Source organism: Opisthocomus hoazin, chromosome 7 (assembly GCF_030867145.1).
Source record: "Opisthocomus hoazin isolate bOpiHoa1 chromosome 7, bOpiHoa1.hap1, whole genome shotgun sequence".
Lineage (NCBI taxonomy): Eukaryota > Metazoa > Chordata > Aves > Opisthocomiformes > Opisthocomidae > Opisthocomus > Opisthocomus hoazin.
In genome coordinates this window covers 67,730,212-67,749,519 of record NC_134420.1, presented here as the reverse complement: position 1 = coordinate 67,749,519, position 19,308 = coordinate 67,730,212, and the positions used below count along the sequence as shown (strand labels likewise).

Below are 19,308 nucleotides of genomic sequence, written 5' to 3'. Positions count from 1 at the left end.
TAATTAACGTATTAGCTGACTAGCTGTATAGAAGCCGGATTTATAAAAAGGAACACTGCCTGTGAAATTGGATTCTTCAGAAACAAAACCTTTTTTCATTAAAACAGACAATCCAACTTACAAAGGTATGCAACACCAACCTGCGCGGCTCAAGTCATATTTCACTCGCCACACCAGAAAGATTTCTAGAAATCATCTATAAGCCACTTGAAATTATTTAACTGGAGACATAAAATATTTCTCAATTGACTTTCTTGGCTTGTCACAACAGCGGCGAGCGAAGGAGCTCCACGGCTGCTGAGCCGAGATGAGAGCAGACACCACCACAAGCTCCTTCACGTGAAGTAACTTGCCTAGTTTTCTGGAAGCTTCTCTCCACAGCACACTTCAACCAAGAGCACTTACACAACTCTGACGTCCTGAGCACGCTCTGCCTTTCTGCACGCTCAAACGCCTTAGGTAAACAGCTCTCACTGAGTTCATCAGACACCTTTCGCAGGATTTTAGCATGGCTTTACCCGGATCGCAGCCGAACACAGAATGCTTCGCGCCTTTCCCTTCAGTCCTGGCCTTGGTTCGGCTTCGGTGTTGTGGAAAACACAACCTCACAGCTGCCCCGCAGCTGCAAGCATGCCTGCTGCCTTCTCTTCTCACCCTGACTCTGGACTCACCCACCAACCTGCTCCTGACCCTGCCTGCGCTTGCAGAACCCACCTGGCCTCAGACTGCACCAGGAGCTTGGACATGAAGTTTATGTGAGCTACACATTGCAGAAACAAAACTAAGAAAAGCTGCAGGCAATACATATATCTCTATGCATGAATCTTTAATTTTTCCAGAAAATTACTAGAACAGTCATGGAAAGAGCTGTAGCTGGGTGCCCAGGCCATCAGCAAAGCGCCCCATTTACAAGAGTCCTTGCAGGCTCTCCACTCAGCCTGGTCAATGGAGTTCCTTTATACAAGTCTCATCTTCCTTCACCAAAAATGTTGTGAGAAAAAAACAATCACCTCAAAAATGAGTGCTTTAAACCCATTCTGGCCTTTCCTTCCAATTCCTTCTAAATGAAGCTTTACTCCTTCTGAAGTTCATCACGAATGGTTTTTTTAACAGATAGCACTTTATGGAACTGAGAAGAAGTATTTCTTATGGAAAAAGCATCTTAAATTAAAGATAAAGAGAGTAAGCCAAAGAAAGAAAATGCAAGTGCTAACAAAGATAAGCTGATTTTTTTTTATTTCTACTGAAGAAGTGCCTAAGATCTTCAAACAGACATAAGGGCCACACACTATTAGATAATGCACAATAGACAAATATCGCAAAAATTATTCTCACTGGAGATAAGACAGAATTTAGTATGCAGAGAAAGTATGTGATAGGTGAATAAACAGATGAAGGGACAGAGTATCTAAAGGTTAAAAAGGCAGCAGCGAAGACAGGTGCATTGAACACAGGCACCAACGTGAGGATTAACCCAAATAAAAGGGTTGGGTTTATTAAAAGTCAATTTCTACTATCTCCACAGATGATTGCACAGAAAATAACAATTTGACTAATTAGTTAATATTTGTACAGTACTTTGAATATATGAAGTGAAATATAAGTTAGTATCATTTCAATTAGACTGGAAATGAGACAGAATTATCAGTGCATGTATTAATATTTAATACGTTCACTTCCAACAACAGCAACAAGCTTTACATTTTAATTGTGTGCTTCAAAACCAAAAGGTAGAAGGCCCTGTGATCTAACTACAAAGTTTTCTTACCAAGATCCTACCAAAGCCCCACGCATAGTAATCACAGAATCATAGCATCACAGAACGGTTTGGGTTGGGAGGAACCTAGATCCTCCAGTCCCACCCCCCTGCCATGGGCAGGGACCCCTTCCACCAGAGCAGGGTGCTCAAAGCCCCATCCAACCTGGCCTGGAACACTGCCAGGGAGGGGGCAGCCACAGCTTCTCTGAGCAACCTGGGCCAGGGCCTCACCACCCTCAGAGTCAAGAATTTCTTCCTTTGATCTAATCTAAATCTACCCTTTTTTAGTTTAAAGCCATTACCCCTTGTCCTATCACTACAGGCCCTCGTAAAAAGTCCCTCTCCAGCTTTCTTATAGGTCCCCTTCAGGTACTGGCAGGCTGCTCTAAGGTCTCCCTGCAGCCTTCTCTTCTGCAGGCTGAACAGCCCCAACTCTCTCAGCATTTCCTCATCGGAGAGGTGTTCCAGCCCTCAGGTCACTTTTGTGTCCTCCTCTGGACCCTCTCCAACAGGTCTATGTCTTTCCTGTGCTGAGGACTGAACACACACTGGTTTTTAACTGAACAGATGGTTAAATTAACAACTCTTCATTCCAAGACGAGTGACAGGGTCCATGAGTCATGTTTTGTCACTTTTTTGTTCCAAAACATATTCCCTTTATGATCAGATCATTCATTTTTATGACCTGAAGGTACATCACATTTTTGTGAACCTTCTCACAAGAGCTACTCCTCCTGCACATGGTGGTGAAAGAGGTGACAGACTACAGGCACGCAGGGCTTGGTGCTCTCCCGCTGATGGACAACAGGGTGACCTAATCCCCTTTTGCACAGCCGCATCAGCTGCGTTGCAGAGGAGCAGAAATCGTGCCCTCCTTAGGGAAGGGCTGCCACCCCTCGCTGAGGGCCTTCCCCAAACTGGAAGCCACGCGGTGCTTTCTTAAAAAGCATTGCTCCTGCACCCCCAGCCAAGCCACTGATCGGCACGGCCCCATGCCCCCCGGCTGCCGGGCTGGGGGCAGGGCAGGGGGACAAGGCACCTTGCGCCAGTGCCGCCCCTACCCATGCAGATTTCTGCCATGGAAATCCATCGTCACCAAAAGCAAACCCAGCTTCCGACACCCTGTGCGTCCCCAGGCACCACGCAACCAGCGGGAGCTAAATCAAACCGTACGGGAGAACCCGCAGGCTGGACGCTTCAGCGTTATGTGGACCCTCGTTTGGTTCCACTCCAAGAGCTGCCAGGGCAAAGCCATCAGCAGGGAGCGCAGCATCCAACGCCATCCACTAATGAGCATTCACCCAACTACGCTCGACACCTTCGCAACGCACGAAGCAGCAGTAGCTCTTTACAAACCAGAGTAACTATAGCAATAATTAAAAGGAAATAAAACTGTACATCAAACTGAGAAGCAAAGACATTTTTAAGAATGTGAAACAAGTGCTTATTAATTTAGACAACTTCTACCCGATGGCATTTTGTGAGGAATTCTTGAAAGAAGAGGAAAAAAACTGGAGTGCAGAAAGAGTTATTCAAAGGTATTTTTTTTATTTGCCTTCGTTAAATACTATATAACATGCTCTTATTTGAAAAACATCAATCAAATTTATAGATTCGTGATAAATACAGTCGTAATTATAGCTGCCTGAAAATAATTCAGCTGTCACGTTTACCCTGTCAAAGTAAATAACGCTGTCATTTTAGTTGATGTGTGTGACTTGAGTAAACATTTCAAAGCATGAATGTTGAAGCACGATTTCTTCGCTTGAAACAATCGCTCAAATTAATTTTCCTTCCAACTCTAATTTATTATGCTTATTTTCTTCGTAAGAACAAACTCTAACTATTTAAGCAAGGCATCTTGAAGTAGTTTGTGGGTGCATAAATCATTAATCATACAAAATGCATATTAAAACACATGACCTATTGACCAGAGAAAAAAAACCTGGCATTTGTACGGCTCCATCCTTATTGTTGTAGTACCTTAAAGCACTTCAAACACTTTAAATTTATCCCTATACCACCCACACATGGTAGGGAAATAGTATCATTGCTGTTCCACAAATGAAGATCTGGGGCAAAAACATTTTTCACAATTAAGAAATTAATATTATTAACAAGTATTAGACTCAACTAGATGTGCTTAAGTTGGCCTCAGTGAGGTGGAGAGAAAGAGAGACACCAGGGCCCTGGTAGAACAAACTTCAGAATTTATCAGTGGTACAAAGATTTCTAACCGGGGCAACAGAAAGCATGGTATTCCACAGTCAGGTCATTTTTTACAGAACCTACGGGGAAAGAAAATGTTACAGCTTTTCAGAACTAAAATGAAGGAAACTGGGTGACTGCTTACTCCATCAAAATATGGAAAATGCTACTAGATCTTTTTAAAAAAAAAAAGCCAAAAGTATTTAGGAAATTCCCACTTTCAGGCCCACATTCTGCTGGTAATTCCACTTCTGACCCCTTCAGTGAACGCATCATCAGACTCACTGCTCTGTCTTCTGTTTATTAGCAGTGCAACACTATTGAAATGAACATTTAGCAAAGTATTCTGAAAAGTTCTGTTCAACAACAGCTAAAGGACAAGTCTTTTCAGCATTATATGCTGGATTAATGAAAAAAGAAATCCCATAGTACATCCTCAACTTTGAGAATCAATCAATTATTTCTTCTGAGGACATGACAACACTGTTAACATTTCTGACCCAATGTTTTTTTGCCTTCAACTTTTCACCTGTTAAATGGGCACAGTGCTCCTCACCATCTCTGCTGAGCATTTGAGGCCTTACATAAGAGGCAGGTGTTAGTACTTAAAAGTGACCAGCTAAAACATGTTGTACTTATTTTATTCTTGGCACTTCTGAAAAGGAAAAGAACATGGTTTTCTCCAATATACATTCATTTTAGACTACACCGCTTTTCAGTACTGTAAACCCAAGATAAAAGCAATAAAACTGCACTGACCTTTTCCTTAATGTAGACTCACAAACCTTGACCACCCTGATGACCTCTTTAACAGTACGTCGGAAATCATGCATTCTTGCTGCCACTAGCAGAGCTAGAGAATAAGCAGGGAAAGTCAATGTCAAAAAGAGGAGAATTTCCTGAAGAAAAGCAGAAAACAGTCAGATAACTACACCCTCTCTTTGTCTCTGCCTTCAGCTAAAGAGCTGTAAATGGTTCTGCTCAGCTGTGTCCATGAATACAGGTGATTGGCTTGACTTTACAAACTTCGCTTCTTGCCCAGTAACACGAAGCTGATTGCACATGGCACCCTGAAAAACGCCGCGCTTTTGCATTTGGGAAACCGTTGTCTGCTACTTCAGTACAGCACAAGAACATCTCATTGTTCACATATTTTCAAAGTTATCATTTTTTTTAGCAGAATTTACTAGTCCTGCATAAAAAGATCTCCAGTTAACTCTTGCACAAGCCAGAAGTGAAACACTGAATCTGCTTAAGCTGTCATCCTCACTGCTGTCACCACCAACTTGCCAGTGGCCGAGTGCTCTCCTGCAAGACCCCCTGTACAGCTCGAAAACCAGTACTGGCTGCGTTTACATCAGTGTGTTGATTCCGAGCACCAGCTCTGTTTTCAAGCATCGCCCCCGCTCATCGTGCAGTGGCTCAGCACAGTTTTAAGCATACGAAAGGATTCCTTTCAGAGGAAACTAAACCAGAGCTCCACCCCAGCTATGTGTTTAAAGTGCTCCGGTTCCTAATGGGAACATCAGGGCCTGAACTAACAACTGGTCTGTTACACAGCTCCGAACAACGTACGGCACAGACATCTGGGCCAGGGAGCCAAACTGAACCCAGCCCACAGTAAACCACATGAACTGCATCTTATGTGGATGGACATAGGGGACTTGGCACCACCTGCTTCAGCCTACTGATCCGCGGCTGTTCAATCAAATTACTTGCCCATGTGGATACAGTCTACGTAGTGCATCAAAGACCAGGCTGGTCTCCCATAGAGCCTATACTCAAATTATTAGCGATGTGCAATAAGCAAGGACTATTAACAAAAAGAAAACAGAAATTTCAAGAAGATTGCATAGTCCTGGGTTCCCTAGGGTTCGAGTGCTATTTCTCATTCCAGTATGCACATGTAAAATCTTTCAAATGAAATAAAGGGCATATGTGAACTCTGTGACTATCTAGGCACTTCGTTACTCTGACCTCACTGGCTGGTACTGACTACCTTTTAACCTAGCCCTCCCAAACCGGTACATTTTTTTGTAAGCATCATGACAGCGATGGATCTTGGAAAAAGATGAAGAAGGAGAGGAAAATAATTTCACTGAACAGGTCGAAGAGGGCATTTCTTGCATAAGACTCTGTGTAACGACACAAATCAAAGTGCTTGCACTAATGGTGTCATTTTAGCTGACAAAAAAACGTTCCAGCAGCAAGACCCTGCAGAGAGCGAGGGCGAGAGGAGCACAAGAAAGGAGGTTAAAAAATCTAAAACATAAGATACAAAGGATTTGAGCAAGTAATGGAGGAGCAAGGGCAAAAATGGAAGTTTGAGTTTCAGAAACCATTTCAGTGAAGACCTGTACGATCTGCAGGTGCCTGACAGCACCCAACCCAGAGAATACGGCATCACCGAGGAAATGAGAAAGCCTTCATCCGTTCCCAACTCCCAGGCTCTCCCGCCCAAGGCACTGCGGGGGAAGTGATGCACCCAGCGCCTGACGTACCTGCTCCGCAGAGCCCGGAGGGCCGGCGGCCGGTGTGCATCCAGTCCCGCTTCATTCTCTGTAACAGCCTGAGAGCCGTCATGGACACCTCGTGGTTCTTATCCCCAAACTCCAACATGTGTGCAAAACGAGGAATATATAAACACGGATCTGCAACAGAAAGTAGTACAATTAATTCTAATCCTATCCTTTGATGCAGGAAATGCAGTTCTTGAGCAGCAGTACTGCGGGGCTGTTGCGGCTGGCTTGCTTCACGTCTGAGCAAACGACATGGGCTGTGCTGCTGGGCCAGATCCTCTGATCACTACACTTTCGAAGCAACGTTCTGGTAAAGCTAAAACAAAATCCCTTCTTGCTTTATAGACAAGAGACCCTTAAAGCACCGCACTAAGTTTTTTTTACACGCTTTCAGGGTCCACGGCTGCACATGCTGACTCCGATACATGAGCAGTGTTACTGGTATCAGTGAAATTATGCACAAAGCTAGGCCTTTGCAAAAGCTTTTGCAGAACGAAGACATGACTTAGACCCCAAAATTTTAATATCTCCTGCAAAGTAACAAATAAGGTAACTCGCATGTCTCTTCTCACACCTAGCCATGAACTAAGCTTTGAAAAAAAGTTGTTTGCTTAAAATCCCATGTCCCTAACAAAGTCTACTTACACATTCAAAGTTAATTCCAGCTCCTTCTCGGACTCATATTCTACCAATACAGAACACTGTTTATTACAGATACTGAGGCATACTCTCCATCAGCATAAATTGCTGGAACCCAATTAACGTCAGCAGTACTATGACAATTTACATCGGCCACCGATCTGCCTCCAGATGTATAAACTTATTCCAAGTGTTGGTGTTACAGCTTCAAACTAACCGACATGTCAGTATGGATTGTGCTTTGCCTAAACCAATTTATAATTTATCAAACAATCCTGTAAAAGCTACCCTTAACATATGTCTACTCTCATTTGCGGTATCAATTTCTCATTTCCTGCCAGCCTTTTATCACTTGACCGAAAATCCATGATGCACGGTAAATTGTTAACTATTAGCCTCAACTCAATTTCCTTAGCTGATCCCCTATGTGGGCACTTAAACTGATAATGATGAAAATTCAGCTCAAAACACTAGAACAATCTTACGGATTTACAATTAATCAAAGCAGTTTCATTTAGCACCAAGTTCTAACAATGATGCCCTGTTGCTATCCATAATCACCAAGATCACACCGAACATGATTACGCCTGTCAGCCCCGCAGAAGGATTTAAATGAAAGCATTTATCAAGCAAAAACTTCCAAACACATCTCCCTCAAACCTGAAGAAACACCAGAGTGCAGTCACCACCTAAACATGACCCCAAAAATTAAAGGTTTAGGAAAGATTAGCTGATCCCCATGACTCTTAGGGGCAGTTGTTCTCTATTTCCAAGTATGTTTTGATAAAGATACTCAACAAAAATGAGCAATTCCAAAATACAACAACAACAAAAAGAACCTCTCGGAAGTGATAGCCTGGGGTTCAACAGACATTTAAACTTTCCTCTTCACACTGCAGTGTGCTATGGTACAAAGCAATGCCCGGCGTGCTTTTCCATCCCTTCTTACCCCGCGAGGGCCCAACTTTGGCTCCGGAGCGCAGCGAGGCAACTCACAGCTGTCTCCTCTGAGCTGAGTTTTGGGAGCATTTACACGCATTTGCATTGTAGCTGTTCAGACTGTTTCTGCTGGCATTCATGCCCGCAGGTCATTTGACAAAACATTGAGCATCGTTAATTTAAATTCTGAAGCTACCAAAGAATCGGAGAATGAATACAGAGATTGGTTTGAAGGGAAAAGCTTTAAAGAGGCCACAAATGGCTAGAATATGCTACTACCGGTGTATAAATTAAATGCAGGGCCAAGGTTAACATAAACGTGTCCTGCACGGCTACAAACATGAAAAAAACCCACCAATTTTTTTTAAAGTTGTAAAACCCAAACACCTCGAACCCTTTCAACCAGCTTAAACCCTTATGAGGAGCTGCTGGAGAGAGTCCAGTGGAGGGGTACGAGGATGGTGAGGGGACTGGAGCATCTCTCCTACAAGGAGAGGCTGAGGGAGCTGGGCTTGTTCAGCCTGAAGAAGAGAAGGCTGAGAGGGAACCTTATAAATGCTTATAAATATCTGAAGGGTGGGTGTCAGGAGGATGGGGCCAAACTCGTTTCAGTGGTGCCCAGCGACAGGACAAGGGGCAACGGGCACAAACTGAAGCACAGGAAGTTCCGTCTGAACATGAGGAAGAACTTCTTCCCTCTGAGGGTGACGGAGCCCTGGCACAGGCTGCCCAGGGAGGTGGTGGAGTCTCCTTCTCTGGAGATATTCAAGACCCGCCTGGACAAGGTCCTGTGCAGCCTGCTGTAGGTGACCCTGCTTCGGCAGGGGGGTTGGACCAAGTGACCCACAGAGGTCCCTTCCAACCCCTACCATCCTGTGACTCTGTGATTTCCCGCATACGACACAGGCCCCGACGCAGCGTGGGTGCCCTGCGCCCAGGCCAGCGAGCCCCCTCCACCTTCGGGGACCGAAACCCTCATCCAGCAGCGAGCGGGCTCAAGGGGGGCAAAACCCGCTGGCTGCCCGGAGCGGGGGCCGCGACGCAGGTCGCACGCCACACGCTATCGGATGTCGTGAGAGAGCGGCGCGCGACTTTTCTGAAGACTTTCCCTCCTCCCCCTGTCCCAGCCCCGGCCTGACCCTTGGACTTTCGGAAGCACCCAGCCGCCACGCAGTCATTGACAGGAACGTAGGAAAAAAATCAAAAATCACCGGGAACTGCTTCGCAGAGCGGCTGCCCCGCCAGCACAGGTAACCGGCACGGGGAGAGGAGCCGGAGCCGGGCGGGGACCCAGGCCGGGAGGGCCCGCACAAGCGGGGCACGGCGGCTCCGGGGCTGCGAAAAAAGGCGAGAAAACGACCAAAAAAAGAAAACCCACCACCCTGCAACTTCTCTCGAGTTCAATGGCCGCGCCCGGCCCCCCCCCGCGGACTGCGCGGCGGAGCGGAGCGGGGCGGCGGCGCCCCCGCCCGGGCCGGCCGGGAAGGGCGGTGCTCACCCACGCCCGCCCGCTCCGCCCCGCCGCGGGAGCCCCCCGGGCCGGTCCCCGTGGTCGCCGCTGCGGTAACCCGGCGGGGAGCGGCGGACGGACCGCGGGGCTCCCTCACGGGGCCCCCTCACGGGGCCCAGCTCCCCGCGCCGTCGCCGAGCGCCCCCGGGCGGGCACCGCGAAGGCCGCCACACGGCAGGGCGGGAGGGGACGGCTCCCTCCCCCCCCATCCCCACCCCTGCCGCGCTCCCGGCGCTCCCCATTGGCGCGGGCGGCCGTGACGCGCGGCGCGGCGGCTGCCTATTAGGGCGGGAGGCGGAGGCAGGGCCCGGCAGAGCCGCATCCCGCCGCCGCGAGGGGAGCGCCAGGGGCAGCGCCGCCCGCCCGCCGCGGAGGAGCCGGGGCGGCCAAGCAGCGCCCCCGACGCGGGCGGGAGCAGCGCGGAGCGGCGGCGGGGAGACGAGGAAAGTTGTTGCGGGGGGCCGCCCGGGAGCCGGGACTGCGGGGAGCCGCCACCGCCTCTCGCCTCGGCCCGGGCGCCGCGGATGTGCCCCCGCCGGGCGGGGAGCGAACGGAGCGGAGCGCGGCCGCTGACAGCGGGGATCGGGCTGCTGCCCTCGGAGGATTTGTGGATTGACTGTCGCTCCTGACCCACCGCCTCGCCTGGATTTGTGGCGTTTTGTTGCCGGAATTTGGCTCTTCTGTTATTATTATTTTCATTTTTCGTCTCTTTCCTCGGGGGAAGGCGCTGCCCGCCAGCCGCGCTCGCGTTCGCCGCTGCCGTCGCGGTGCCGTGGAGGCTGGGACCCCCGCTCGGAGCCGGGGTGAGCGCTGGCGCCGGTCCGACACGGCAGCAGCGGCGGCGGCCCGTTTCCCCCCGGAGCTGGCGCCGGGCTCGTAACCAGCGACCACCGCACCACCACCGCCCTGCGCCTGGGAGCACGCCGAGCGTCCGGAGAGCGGGACTCGCCTGCGGGATCTGTTAGTTCTCTTGCTGATGCCACTGCCCCATGGTTGCCTCAATGGCAGGATCATGAAGTGTTTGACTTTTTTTCTTCTGCTTCCAGAGACCTTAAAGAAGTCCAAAAAGAGCGTGCGGCCAAACGGCAAGGCGCCAGGATGCTATGAGATAGTCCCCCTGTCCCTGAAGAAGAAGATGGCTGCAGAACTTTACCCTGCCAGCGCCAACACCAACATCGCCAACAGCAACAACGCCGCCGCCGCCGCCAACAGCAAGAAGAACGCCCTGCAGCTGCAGCAGAGCGCCCAGCCGCCCCCGCCGCCCCAGCTCCAGAACCTCAACAACAACAACTTGGAGAGCGCCAACTGGCAGTCCTGCCACCCCACGCTGCGGGAGAGGTAAGGGACGGGTCCCCCGGCCCCCCCCGGGCATCCCCCGGCTCCCCCCCCGGGGCAGGAGGCGAGGGGCTGCCCGCGGCTGACGGGGCTTCTCCCCGCTCCCCTCGCTTGCAGGAACGCGCTGATGTTCAATAACGAGCTCATGGCCGACGTTCACTTCGTCGTGGGCCCGCCGGGGGCGTCCAAGAAAGTTCCTGCCCATAAGGTTGGTGTGGATGGTTTTTTGGGGGGGCTCTTGGGACTGCCGTGCGTCTCGCCTTCTCCCCCTGCCTTGCCACTGGGCTCCTTTTTTCTTTCCTCATTACGGCCTTCGTCTAATCCCAGAAGTAGTTCCCGTACAGTGCACTGAGAGGGAGCCGTCCAAGGCAGCCCTCTGCCTCCACTGCAGCTTTCAACTTTCCCCAAGCGTAGCTCTTGCCGAAAGCCCGCAGGCTCAGCTGTGACCGAGGCTTCTCTCTCTTTATTTTCCAGTATGTTTTGGCAGTGGGCAGCTCTGTCTTCTACGCTATGTTTTACGGCGATCTCGCAGAGGTCAAATCTGAAATCCATATACCAGATGTGGAACCTGCAGCCTTTCTAATCCTATTAAAGTAAGTGGCCACTACGAGTACTAATTACGTGGACAGAATCAAAGTAGCTTATAAAATATACATCTCCTAATTGGCATTGTGAAATATGCACTTATTACTGTTTACTTAATGTGCTGACAAATGCTGGATGTCAGATTCACTGCCAGCAAAGATGACTATAGATCTATGTTTCGTGGCCTCGATTTCTTTTTTTCCCCTAAGAAACTATTTTTTTTCCCCCATCTAGATACATGTACAGTGACGAAATAGACCTGGAAGCTGACACAGTTCTGGCTACGCTGTATGCTGCCAAGAAGTACATCGTGCCGGCCCTAGCAAAGGCTTGCGTCAATTTTCTGGAGACCAGTTTAGAAGCGAAGAACGCTTGTGTCCTGCTGTCTCAGAGCAGGCTCTTCGAGGAGCCAGAGCTGACGCAGCGCTGCTGGGAAGTGATTGATGCGCAGGCAGAAATGGCACTGAAGTCGGAGGGCTTCTGTGAGATCGATCAACAAACGCTGGAGATCATTGTAACCCGGGAAGCGCTCAACACCAAGGAAGTGGTAGTTTTCGAGGCTGTCCTCAACTGGGCAGAGGCGGAATGCAAAAGGCAGGGGCTGCCGGTTACGCCGCGCAACAAGAGGAACGTATTAGGAAAAGCTTTGTACTTGGTGCGGATTCCAACCATGACTTTGGAAGAGTTTGCCAACGGAGCTGCCCAGTCTGACATCCTCACCCTTGAGGAAACTCACAACATATTCCTATGGTACACAGCTGCGAATAAACCCAAACTGGAGTTTCCGCTGACAAAAAGGAAAGGACTTGTACCTCAGCGATGCCATCGGTTTCAGTCGTCTGCATACCGCAGCAATCAGTGGAGGTACCGAGGGCGGTGTGACAGTATTCAGTTTGCTGTAGACAAACGGATATTTATAGCAGGACTGGGATTGTATGGGTCGAGCTGTGGCAAAGCTGAATACAGCGTCAAAATCGAACTGAAGCGCTTGGGAGCTGTCCTTGCTCAAAATCTGACAAAGTTTACCTCTGACGGCTCCAGTAACACTTTCTCTGTGTGGTTTGAGCACCCTGTGCAGGTTGAGCAAGACACGTTTTACAATGTAAGCGCTATTCTCGATGGTAACGAACTCAGTTACTTTGGGCAAGAGGGAATGACTGAAGTGCAGTGCGGGAAAGTGACGTTCCAGTTCCAGTGCTCCTCAGACAGTACCAATGGAACTGGAGTACAAGGAGGACAAATACCTGAGCTCATTTTCTATGCATGATGCATTTCACCTTGATTGTGTTCCAGTACTGCAATGAGGAACACTAAGGGATTTTTCGATTTTACTACGAACTCTGCAGCAGTATGGAATGTTACGCTACTTACCTATCTGCTAAATCAGGCTATACAAATAAGTGAAGGAATGCTCTTAAATTTAATCTTATTTTATTTATTCATAAACTATTTGACTTAATAATTAAGACTGCAACAAGCAGAAAAATGTTAAATTTCGCACGTACTGTGCATTTATTTTGTATATAGATAACTAACTTGCAGACTGCAGCTGACTTAAACAGAATGTTCTAAACTAGAGCAGTTTACGAATCTGTGAAATATAAAATGTTTTTACTTGCCCTAAATGCTGTGTACCTGATTGTTACTGATCTTGTGACTTGTGTCTGTTAATTCACCTACAGTACAGTTAACAGGAGTGATAACTGTAGTCTGGTCCCCTGTGTGCACTTACACAGGGCATGAGCTATCGCTGCAAATAAGAATTTTCCTTTGCCTGGTAACTGAGACTCTCCAGCAGCAGCCTTCATTTTCCTGCATGAAAAAGGGAGCTGACATACGTGGCAGCTCAGGGTTTTTTGTGTGTTGCCTAAGCTGAAGAGAGACAAACCATGAGTCTAATCAAAGTTGATCAAAATCATCTTGCGGTTATATCTGAAAGCTTCTAATGCCCGTTCACACGCATCGGCAGCCTGCCCAGCAAAGGGCAGCGCTGACGCTTGCACCTGTCACACCGCACCCCACGTGAGTGGCCAGAGTCAAGACAGGCAGATGAAGAAGCTTAATGCAGTGACAGGCTTTATCACCCACAGATTTAGCCCGGAGCTGTGCCAGGGGCAGCCTCTGTCTTAATATATATCCCCTCCTCACGTTTAGGAGCAGACAGTAGAGAAATACTTGCAATAGGGTCTTTAAGTTCACTCAGAATTACTAACTAGAAATAGCCACTGTAAACAAAAGCTGCTGGATCTTTCCTCCCCCTCTTTTTTTTCTAAAAACGTAGTCCCATCCACTATCAGCAGTCATTTTGTAGCTAGTACCCTTAAACATCTACTTTTACCATTCTGAGAAAAGTTTTCTCAAGTGTCTTGACAATCATTACAGATGAGCCAATTAGAAACACTTTTGTCTTTTTATAAAACTCTCATAATGACATTGGAAAGAATATTCAAGCAGCAGTCTAAACCATTTTTTTTTCTATGTATAACAAGTACCTCTAAATTTAATTTAGAAAGGTTTTCTGTTTGCCCTTTTCTAAGCTGCATTAATTTTACCGTGAAACTAAGCTGCAATACAAATTCTGCTTGTTTTATCTCAAAAAAAAAGTAATGAAAAAGAAGGCAGCAACTGAATTACCGAAAACAAGAACTCTTTACCAGACATCAAGCTCTGCTAACAAAGCCAGCACGCCGCGCTGGCTGATAGCTGCGCGCTGCCACGTTCGCCGTTAGGACGATGCTCAGTATGCGAGCTGCTGGTTCTCTTGCTGCAAAAGGCAGCAGTTATGTGCCCAGCTGAGTGCATCTGAAAGGGTGCGTGTGTGTGGTGTTCCTGAACAACAAAGGCATCTGATTCTCTCAGTACAGATTAAGGAGAGTAGGAAAAGATATAGGAAGAAAATTCCTGCGCAGAGGTGGGTAACACTCACAAGACCTCTCTAAATGCGCTCTTTTAACTGGAATTGGCACGAATTCCCTTGTCTTAAAAGCTACAGCCTAGACTACAGCTTTTTTACCCTTTTAACAGGTTAAAACCTACCTTCCTATCACCGTGTTACGATTTCAGTGATAACTTACTAATTAAAAAGTTATTCACATGCTTGGGAAAAGTTGCCCCTCATTTTCCATAAGCCGGTTGTATTTCAAGTGTGCCGAACACCTCAGCGAGAGGTGATGGACACACAGTAAATCTGGCAAATACATATCAAAGGTTGCACCTCTCTGGAGTTGAAGTGTGACAGGCCTGCGTGAGCTTGCAGATCACACAAATCTGTTACGCATCAGCCCAGTGTCTTACCATAGCCTGAACTACTCTCACAAAAAGCAACAAAATGATTTGTAATAGAAAATAGCACCCAGCCCCCTAAAAGCTCTTACATAAAAGCAGAACAGGCTGTCATAGTCAGCAATGCTCTTCTTCCTGGATTGATTCCAGTTTCATTTTTAAGCTACCATTTTGGTATTTCACATACAATACTATGTATATATACACACATAGATACTCTTGTCAAGTAACCATGCAGAAAATACACACAAATACTCAAAAGTCAACTCATAAAAAAAATACCTATGGCAGGAGCATTTATGCAGAGTTCTCTGGCCAACAGAAGGAAAGTTTTTCCCAGCACATAGACATTCACCTATTAAAAGACAAAAAAAAACCTTTAATCTTAAACCACAGGTGTTTTTAAGAGAACATTTATAAGGAAAGGAAAAAACACACCCAACTTTTGAAATCTTGAAACAACCTGCTTTAAAAAAATTCAATTGAAGTCATATAAGCGATATTCACAGGTACAGACTACTACCTAGTGCTTGTCAAAAGCTGCACAAATTAGCATTATAAATCAAAGCATAAGTTTATACTGAAAAAAATTTAAGAACCTGTTCATCATGCTCTTCAGTGGGCTCAGTGTTTCTCTGTAGTACTTGGACAATTTTTCAGCTGTCACCTCACATCTTAAAGCATTAAGTAGACTTCAATATAGTATCAGTATATATAAAATGTCCTTATCTTGTAAAGTAACAAAACCTGAGCAAATACTCGCAAGTCAGTGCAAATTTCAGCCCTGCATGGTCATGTGAAGTGGGACGATTAAGCATTGCACAAGCACACACCAAACTTTCCACCCAAGCAAGGCGTGGTGCTACATGCCCCAAGGGTTATTTGTCATTTCTTATTGTTTGGACGTTGCCCCAGATCACCCTGCGTTAAAAGAAGATCAATAAGCAAATTCAGACAAACCCTGAACCACACCAAACCCACTAAGGAGCCCGGGCCAGAGCCCTGCTCCCCTCCTGCACTCAGGAGGATGTAAACTCAGGGGAGGAGTTACTCCTCATACTCTGATTTGCAATTTATAGCATAGGCAACTACATTTGGATTTTTAAAGTCTGAGAAAGTATTCTTTCACTATCTTAAGATGTGTTTTTGTGGTCAGCAAGAAAGGCAGGATATACTTCAGTTCCCAATCAGCCCCACATTCCCACGAAGCTCCGTGAACACCTTGCTCCCCCAAGGCATATGTAAAGGTCAAAGTTAGTATAAAAAACTCCATCCTCCTACACTCCAAACAAATAGGGTTTTTTTTTAAAGATAGTATACTCTCTTTCCTATGCCAGGCTAGTGAAGGTGTTTACTAAGCAGTCAATTACACAACGGAGTTGTTGATTATGGTACAAGCCTATGGAAGTAAAAAAATCCTGTTACTAACTATATACTCTTTCAGTTTCACAAGCTTTCTTCCCAAGTGTATAGATGCTTCCATCATACTAGCAAAAATAAATATACATCTTTAAACAACAAGATACTGACAAATTTTCATCTAGCACTTCAAAATTTTTCTTTGTGTGAACATGTTCTTAATGTGAATTTTTCCTCAAATTTAAAAAAAATTTAAAAATATAAATTCAAAGAAATCCTGAGAATGATCATATATCCTGACAGTGACTGCCTAATCAAGCGTCCATGATATGATGGTAATTCGTTCCATATTTAGTGGAAAATGTTGAATATTTTCCATGCTGTGTCTGACCAATGGTTGGACTGGCATAGAAGATACAAACGTATAGTCTTTAATTTTGCTGTCCTTTTTTTCCTGAAATACCAGACAACACAGAAATACTATGCTATGGGAAGGAAGTTAACAAAATATGCCCTTTGAATAATAAGTATATTTCTTAGGAAATAAGTCACAGAATTTTATACAGAAAAATAAGCAGCTACTGCATCTGGCAATTCATACCAGACTCCGAGAGCATGTGACTTTCCGTGAGCCACAGAGCCAGAAAGGACATTACTACAGCAAAATAGCTGCACTGTTTCAGTTGGCTTTAGATGCTCTAGATTCATTGCAAGCTTGGAATGGCTTGTTTTGACCTTTTGTCTAAAAAATATTAACATAAAGAGTGGGGGTTTGGCTGTAGTTTCAGCCTTCTAAGTTGGCTGACCAAGTTCCTATAAATCTTAAACCTCATCACTTAGATCTTGTTCTGCAAGGACGATTTCACTGCACAGATCAATAAAGTTACTGCAGTGGAGCCAAGCACAGATGATGTTTCCATCAGAGGCTTCACAAACTCATCTAGTTCTTTCATTTTAGTCTAGAAAAAAAAAACCACTCAAATTCTGACAAGTATTTCTCCTTTTGGCTTTTTTTTTGTCACGACACCCAAATACTTGATGTTTGTCCCCGTCAAACCATGTCACTCTCCAAGAAACTCCTCCCAAGCAAACTTTCCATAAATGCAATCATCAAAGAACAAATAAATATGGAGAAGTATAAACAAGCAGGGTTTTTTTAGTGAAGTGCTAACAATCAAAGTGGGTGCCGAATTAAATCTAAAGCAAAGACATGCATAATAAAACCGCTCGATGCCTGTTTATCTTCCTCTCCTTGGCCTAACAAAGAGTCTCCAGATCCATGGTCTATTTGAGAAGTAATGTACTTCAATCTAACCTGCTTTTCTACTTCACCCGCATCATCAGTGTTTTATGACCAACTTCAAGGCGCAGGCAGTATATTTAAATACAATAATAAATTCAAATAGAAATGGTCCATCAGGGAATTTCTTTCTTTTCATCACAAGTGCATTTCTTTGCAGTTTCTAGTTACTACCAATTTAGAAAGCAAGCGTAATATAGAGTGGATTACATGCTCTCTATCGTTTTCCTCATGAAGCTCACACGTTTTTAATGCCCCGGTAAAGTCCCAAAAAGAATCAGGAACATTTAATTGCTTTCAGTTTTCCTGGCAAATCAGTAGGAGAAGAGAATTCAGGCCCTCTCAAACAAAATGCTTCTCATCTTTAAAAGTTACCAGATATTCACAGGTTCTGGGGCATTTCTCATAAATGGGAAATTAAAAACAGCATAAAGCTCACCCAGAAATCTGTAATGGCATTGAACTGCCGAAACACGGTATTTAAGAACTTCTGGTTTTAGTGGAAGGCAGCCCTGTCACTAAAATTTTATGCCACTATCACTAATTTCAGCTATTACTCACGCACACACACACATCCTGTGACAGAGGAGATATGACATATAACAGGCATCTAGATATAGTCTTTCTTTACTCTCATCATTTGTATGTTTTTTTACACTCCATTAAGCTTAGAAAATTAAGAGAATTAATTTAGAGGCCTACTTTCATTTCTAGTTCTTTCTTCATTAAGAGCTTCTTATAAAAATTCATATACTCCCATCCATCAAAAGCTTAATGCTCCAATTTTAGAACCATATGACATTTGCATTCATAAAACCTAATTTTATATGAGTCCTTAGAATGGTGAATAAACAAAAAAGCCCTTCTCAAAGGATGTCTCTGGCTTAGACTGGAACTGGTGCTGCTTCCAAGCTTACCGCATCAACTTCGGCCTCTTTTCCCCCTTCTTAAAAGGATCATACTGAAAAACAGTATTTTCCCAAACTCTCCCCAGTCAAAACCATCAAAGTGTAACAATTGCTTTCTAGACTTCCATAAGACACTTACTCGCTCTGTGTGTGTTTTGATCAGGTGTTAACATTTCCGAAACTTGGTGCAATCACTAGGTTTGAACATCAAAACCTAACACAGAGAGCGGTGTCAGCCTCTGTCAGAGGGGATATTCTCAAATATCTGCATACCCTGATAGCTTTTACTGTATTATTTTACATGCAGTTCACATTTAACACAATAAATGTACAAACATATGGACTCGCCACTGAGTTTTGGGTTTTTGTTAAAAAAAACCCAACTAGACTCTTCAGCAGGAAGACATCTTTCAGAGAAAGAGTACATGCTCACCAAGGCACTGGGAAAAAAGAAAAGCAACAAACAAACAAAAAAAACAACCCCAATGTTTTTACCCCTAAGTTTTTACAGTAGAACCTAAGATCCTGTAAGATGTTGTCCTTTACCAACAGTTAATTTCTGCTCTTGTTGCAGAAGACTTTATATTGGTTAAAAGGGGCATTTGGAGGAGGAGTGCCTTCCAGTTATTCAGTTATGTCTTTATAGAAAGATCCTTCTACTTGTTATACTCTTTGCCCTTCATGGTATTTTTTGGAGACACAGTCTTTTCATTTCACGTCTGTCAGTCATCAGATGCTGATTTCAAAGGGACACTTCCACAGGGACTCTTATCCTTTCATAATTTCCTCTTGCTTTCACATCATGCCTGATGTGTTCACAAACACGTCTACACTTCCACTTTTAGAAATAACAACAAAAACCTCCTTCCCAGTAACATGGGAATTCAGCTGTTCATCAGTCCAACAACTTTCAGAATTTAAACTCACTTTGGGAAACAGGGAGTCTCCCGTTCATACAGTTACCA

General features: G+C 45.6%; 2 protein-coding genes across 3 annotated transcripts in view; one reads left to right on the top strand and one right to left on the bottom strand.

Moving 5' to 3' along the window:
• BRF1 (BRF1 general transcription factor IIIB subunit) overlaps nucleotides 1-19,308 on the bottom strand; it is a 184,475-nt gene that overhangs the window by 79,426 nt on the left and 85,741 nt on the right. Inside the window, exons 5-7 of the mRNA XM_075426926.1 lie at nucleotides 15,059-15,131; nucleotides 6,469-6,618; nucleotides 4,727-4,820 (exon numbers count right to left, since the gene is read on the bottom strand). Coding sequence (XP_075283041.1) covers nucleotides 4,727-4,820; nucleotides 6,469-6,618; nucleotides 15,059-15,131 — 317 coding nt within the window. The remainder of the gene's footprint in view (nucleotides 1-4,726; nucleotides 4,821-6,468; nucleotides 6,619-15,058; nucleotides 15,132-19,308) is intronic.
• BTBD6 (BTB domain containing 6) lies at nucleotides 9,908-14,655 on the top strand. Of its 2 annotated transcripts, XM_075426927.1 has the most exons (5): nucleotides 9,908-10,534; nucleotides 10,621-10,912; nucleotides 11,027-11,117; nucleotides 11,384-11,502; nucleotides 11,729-14,654. In XM_075426927.1, the coding sequence occupies exons 2-5, from the start codon at nucleotides 10,710-10,712 to the stop codon at nucleotides 12,759-12,761; spliced, it is 1,446 nt and encodes a 481-aa protein (XP_075283042.1). In that variant the 5' UTR covers nucleotides 9,908-10,534; nucleotides 10,621-10,709; the 3' UTR covers nucleotides 12,762-14,654. The 2 variants fall into 2 exon arrangements, with proteins under 2 accessions (XP_075283042.1, XP_009941162.1); XM_009942860.2 differs by having other exon boundaries at nucleotides 9,908-10,912; nucleotides 11,729-14,655.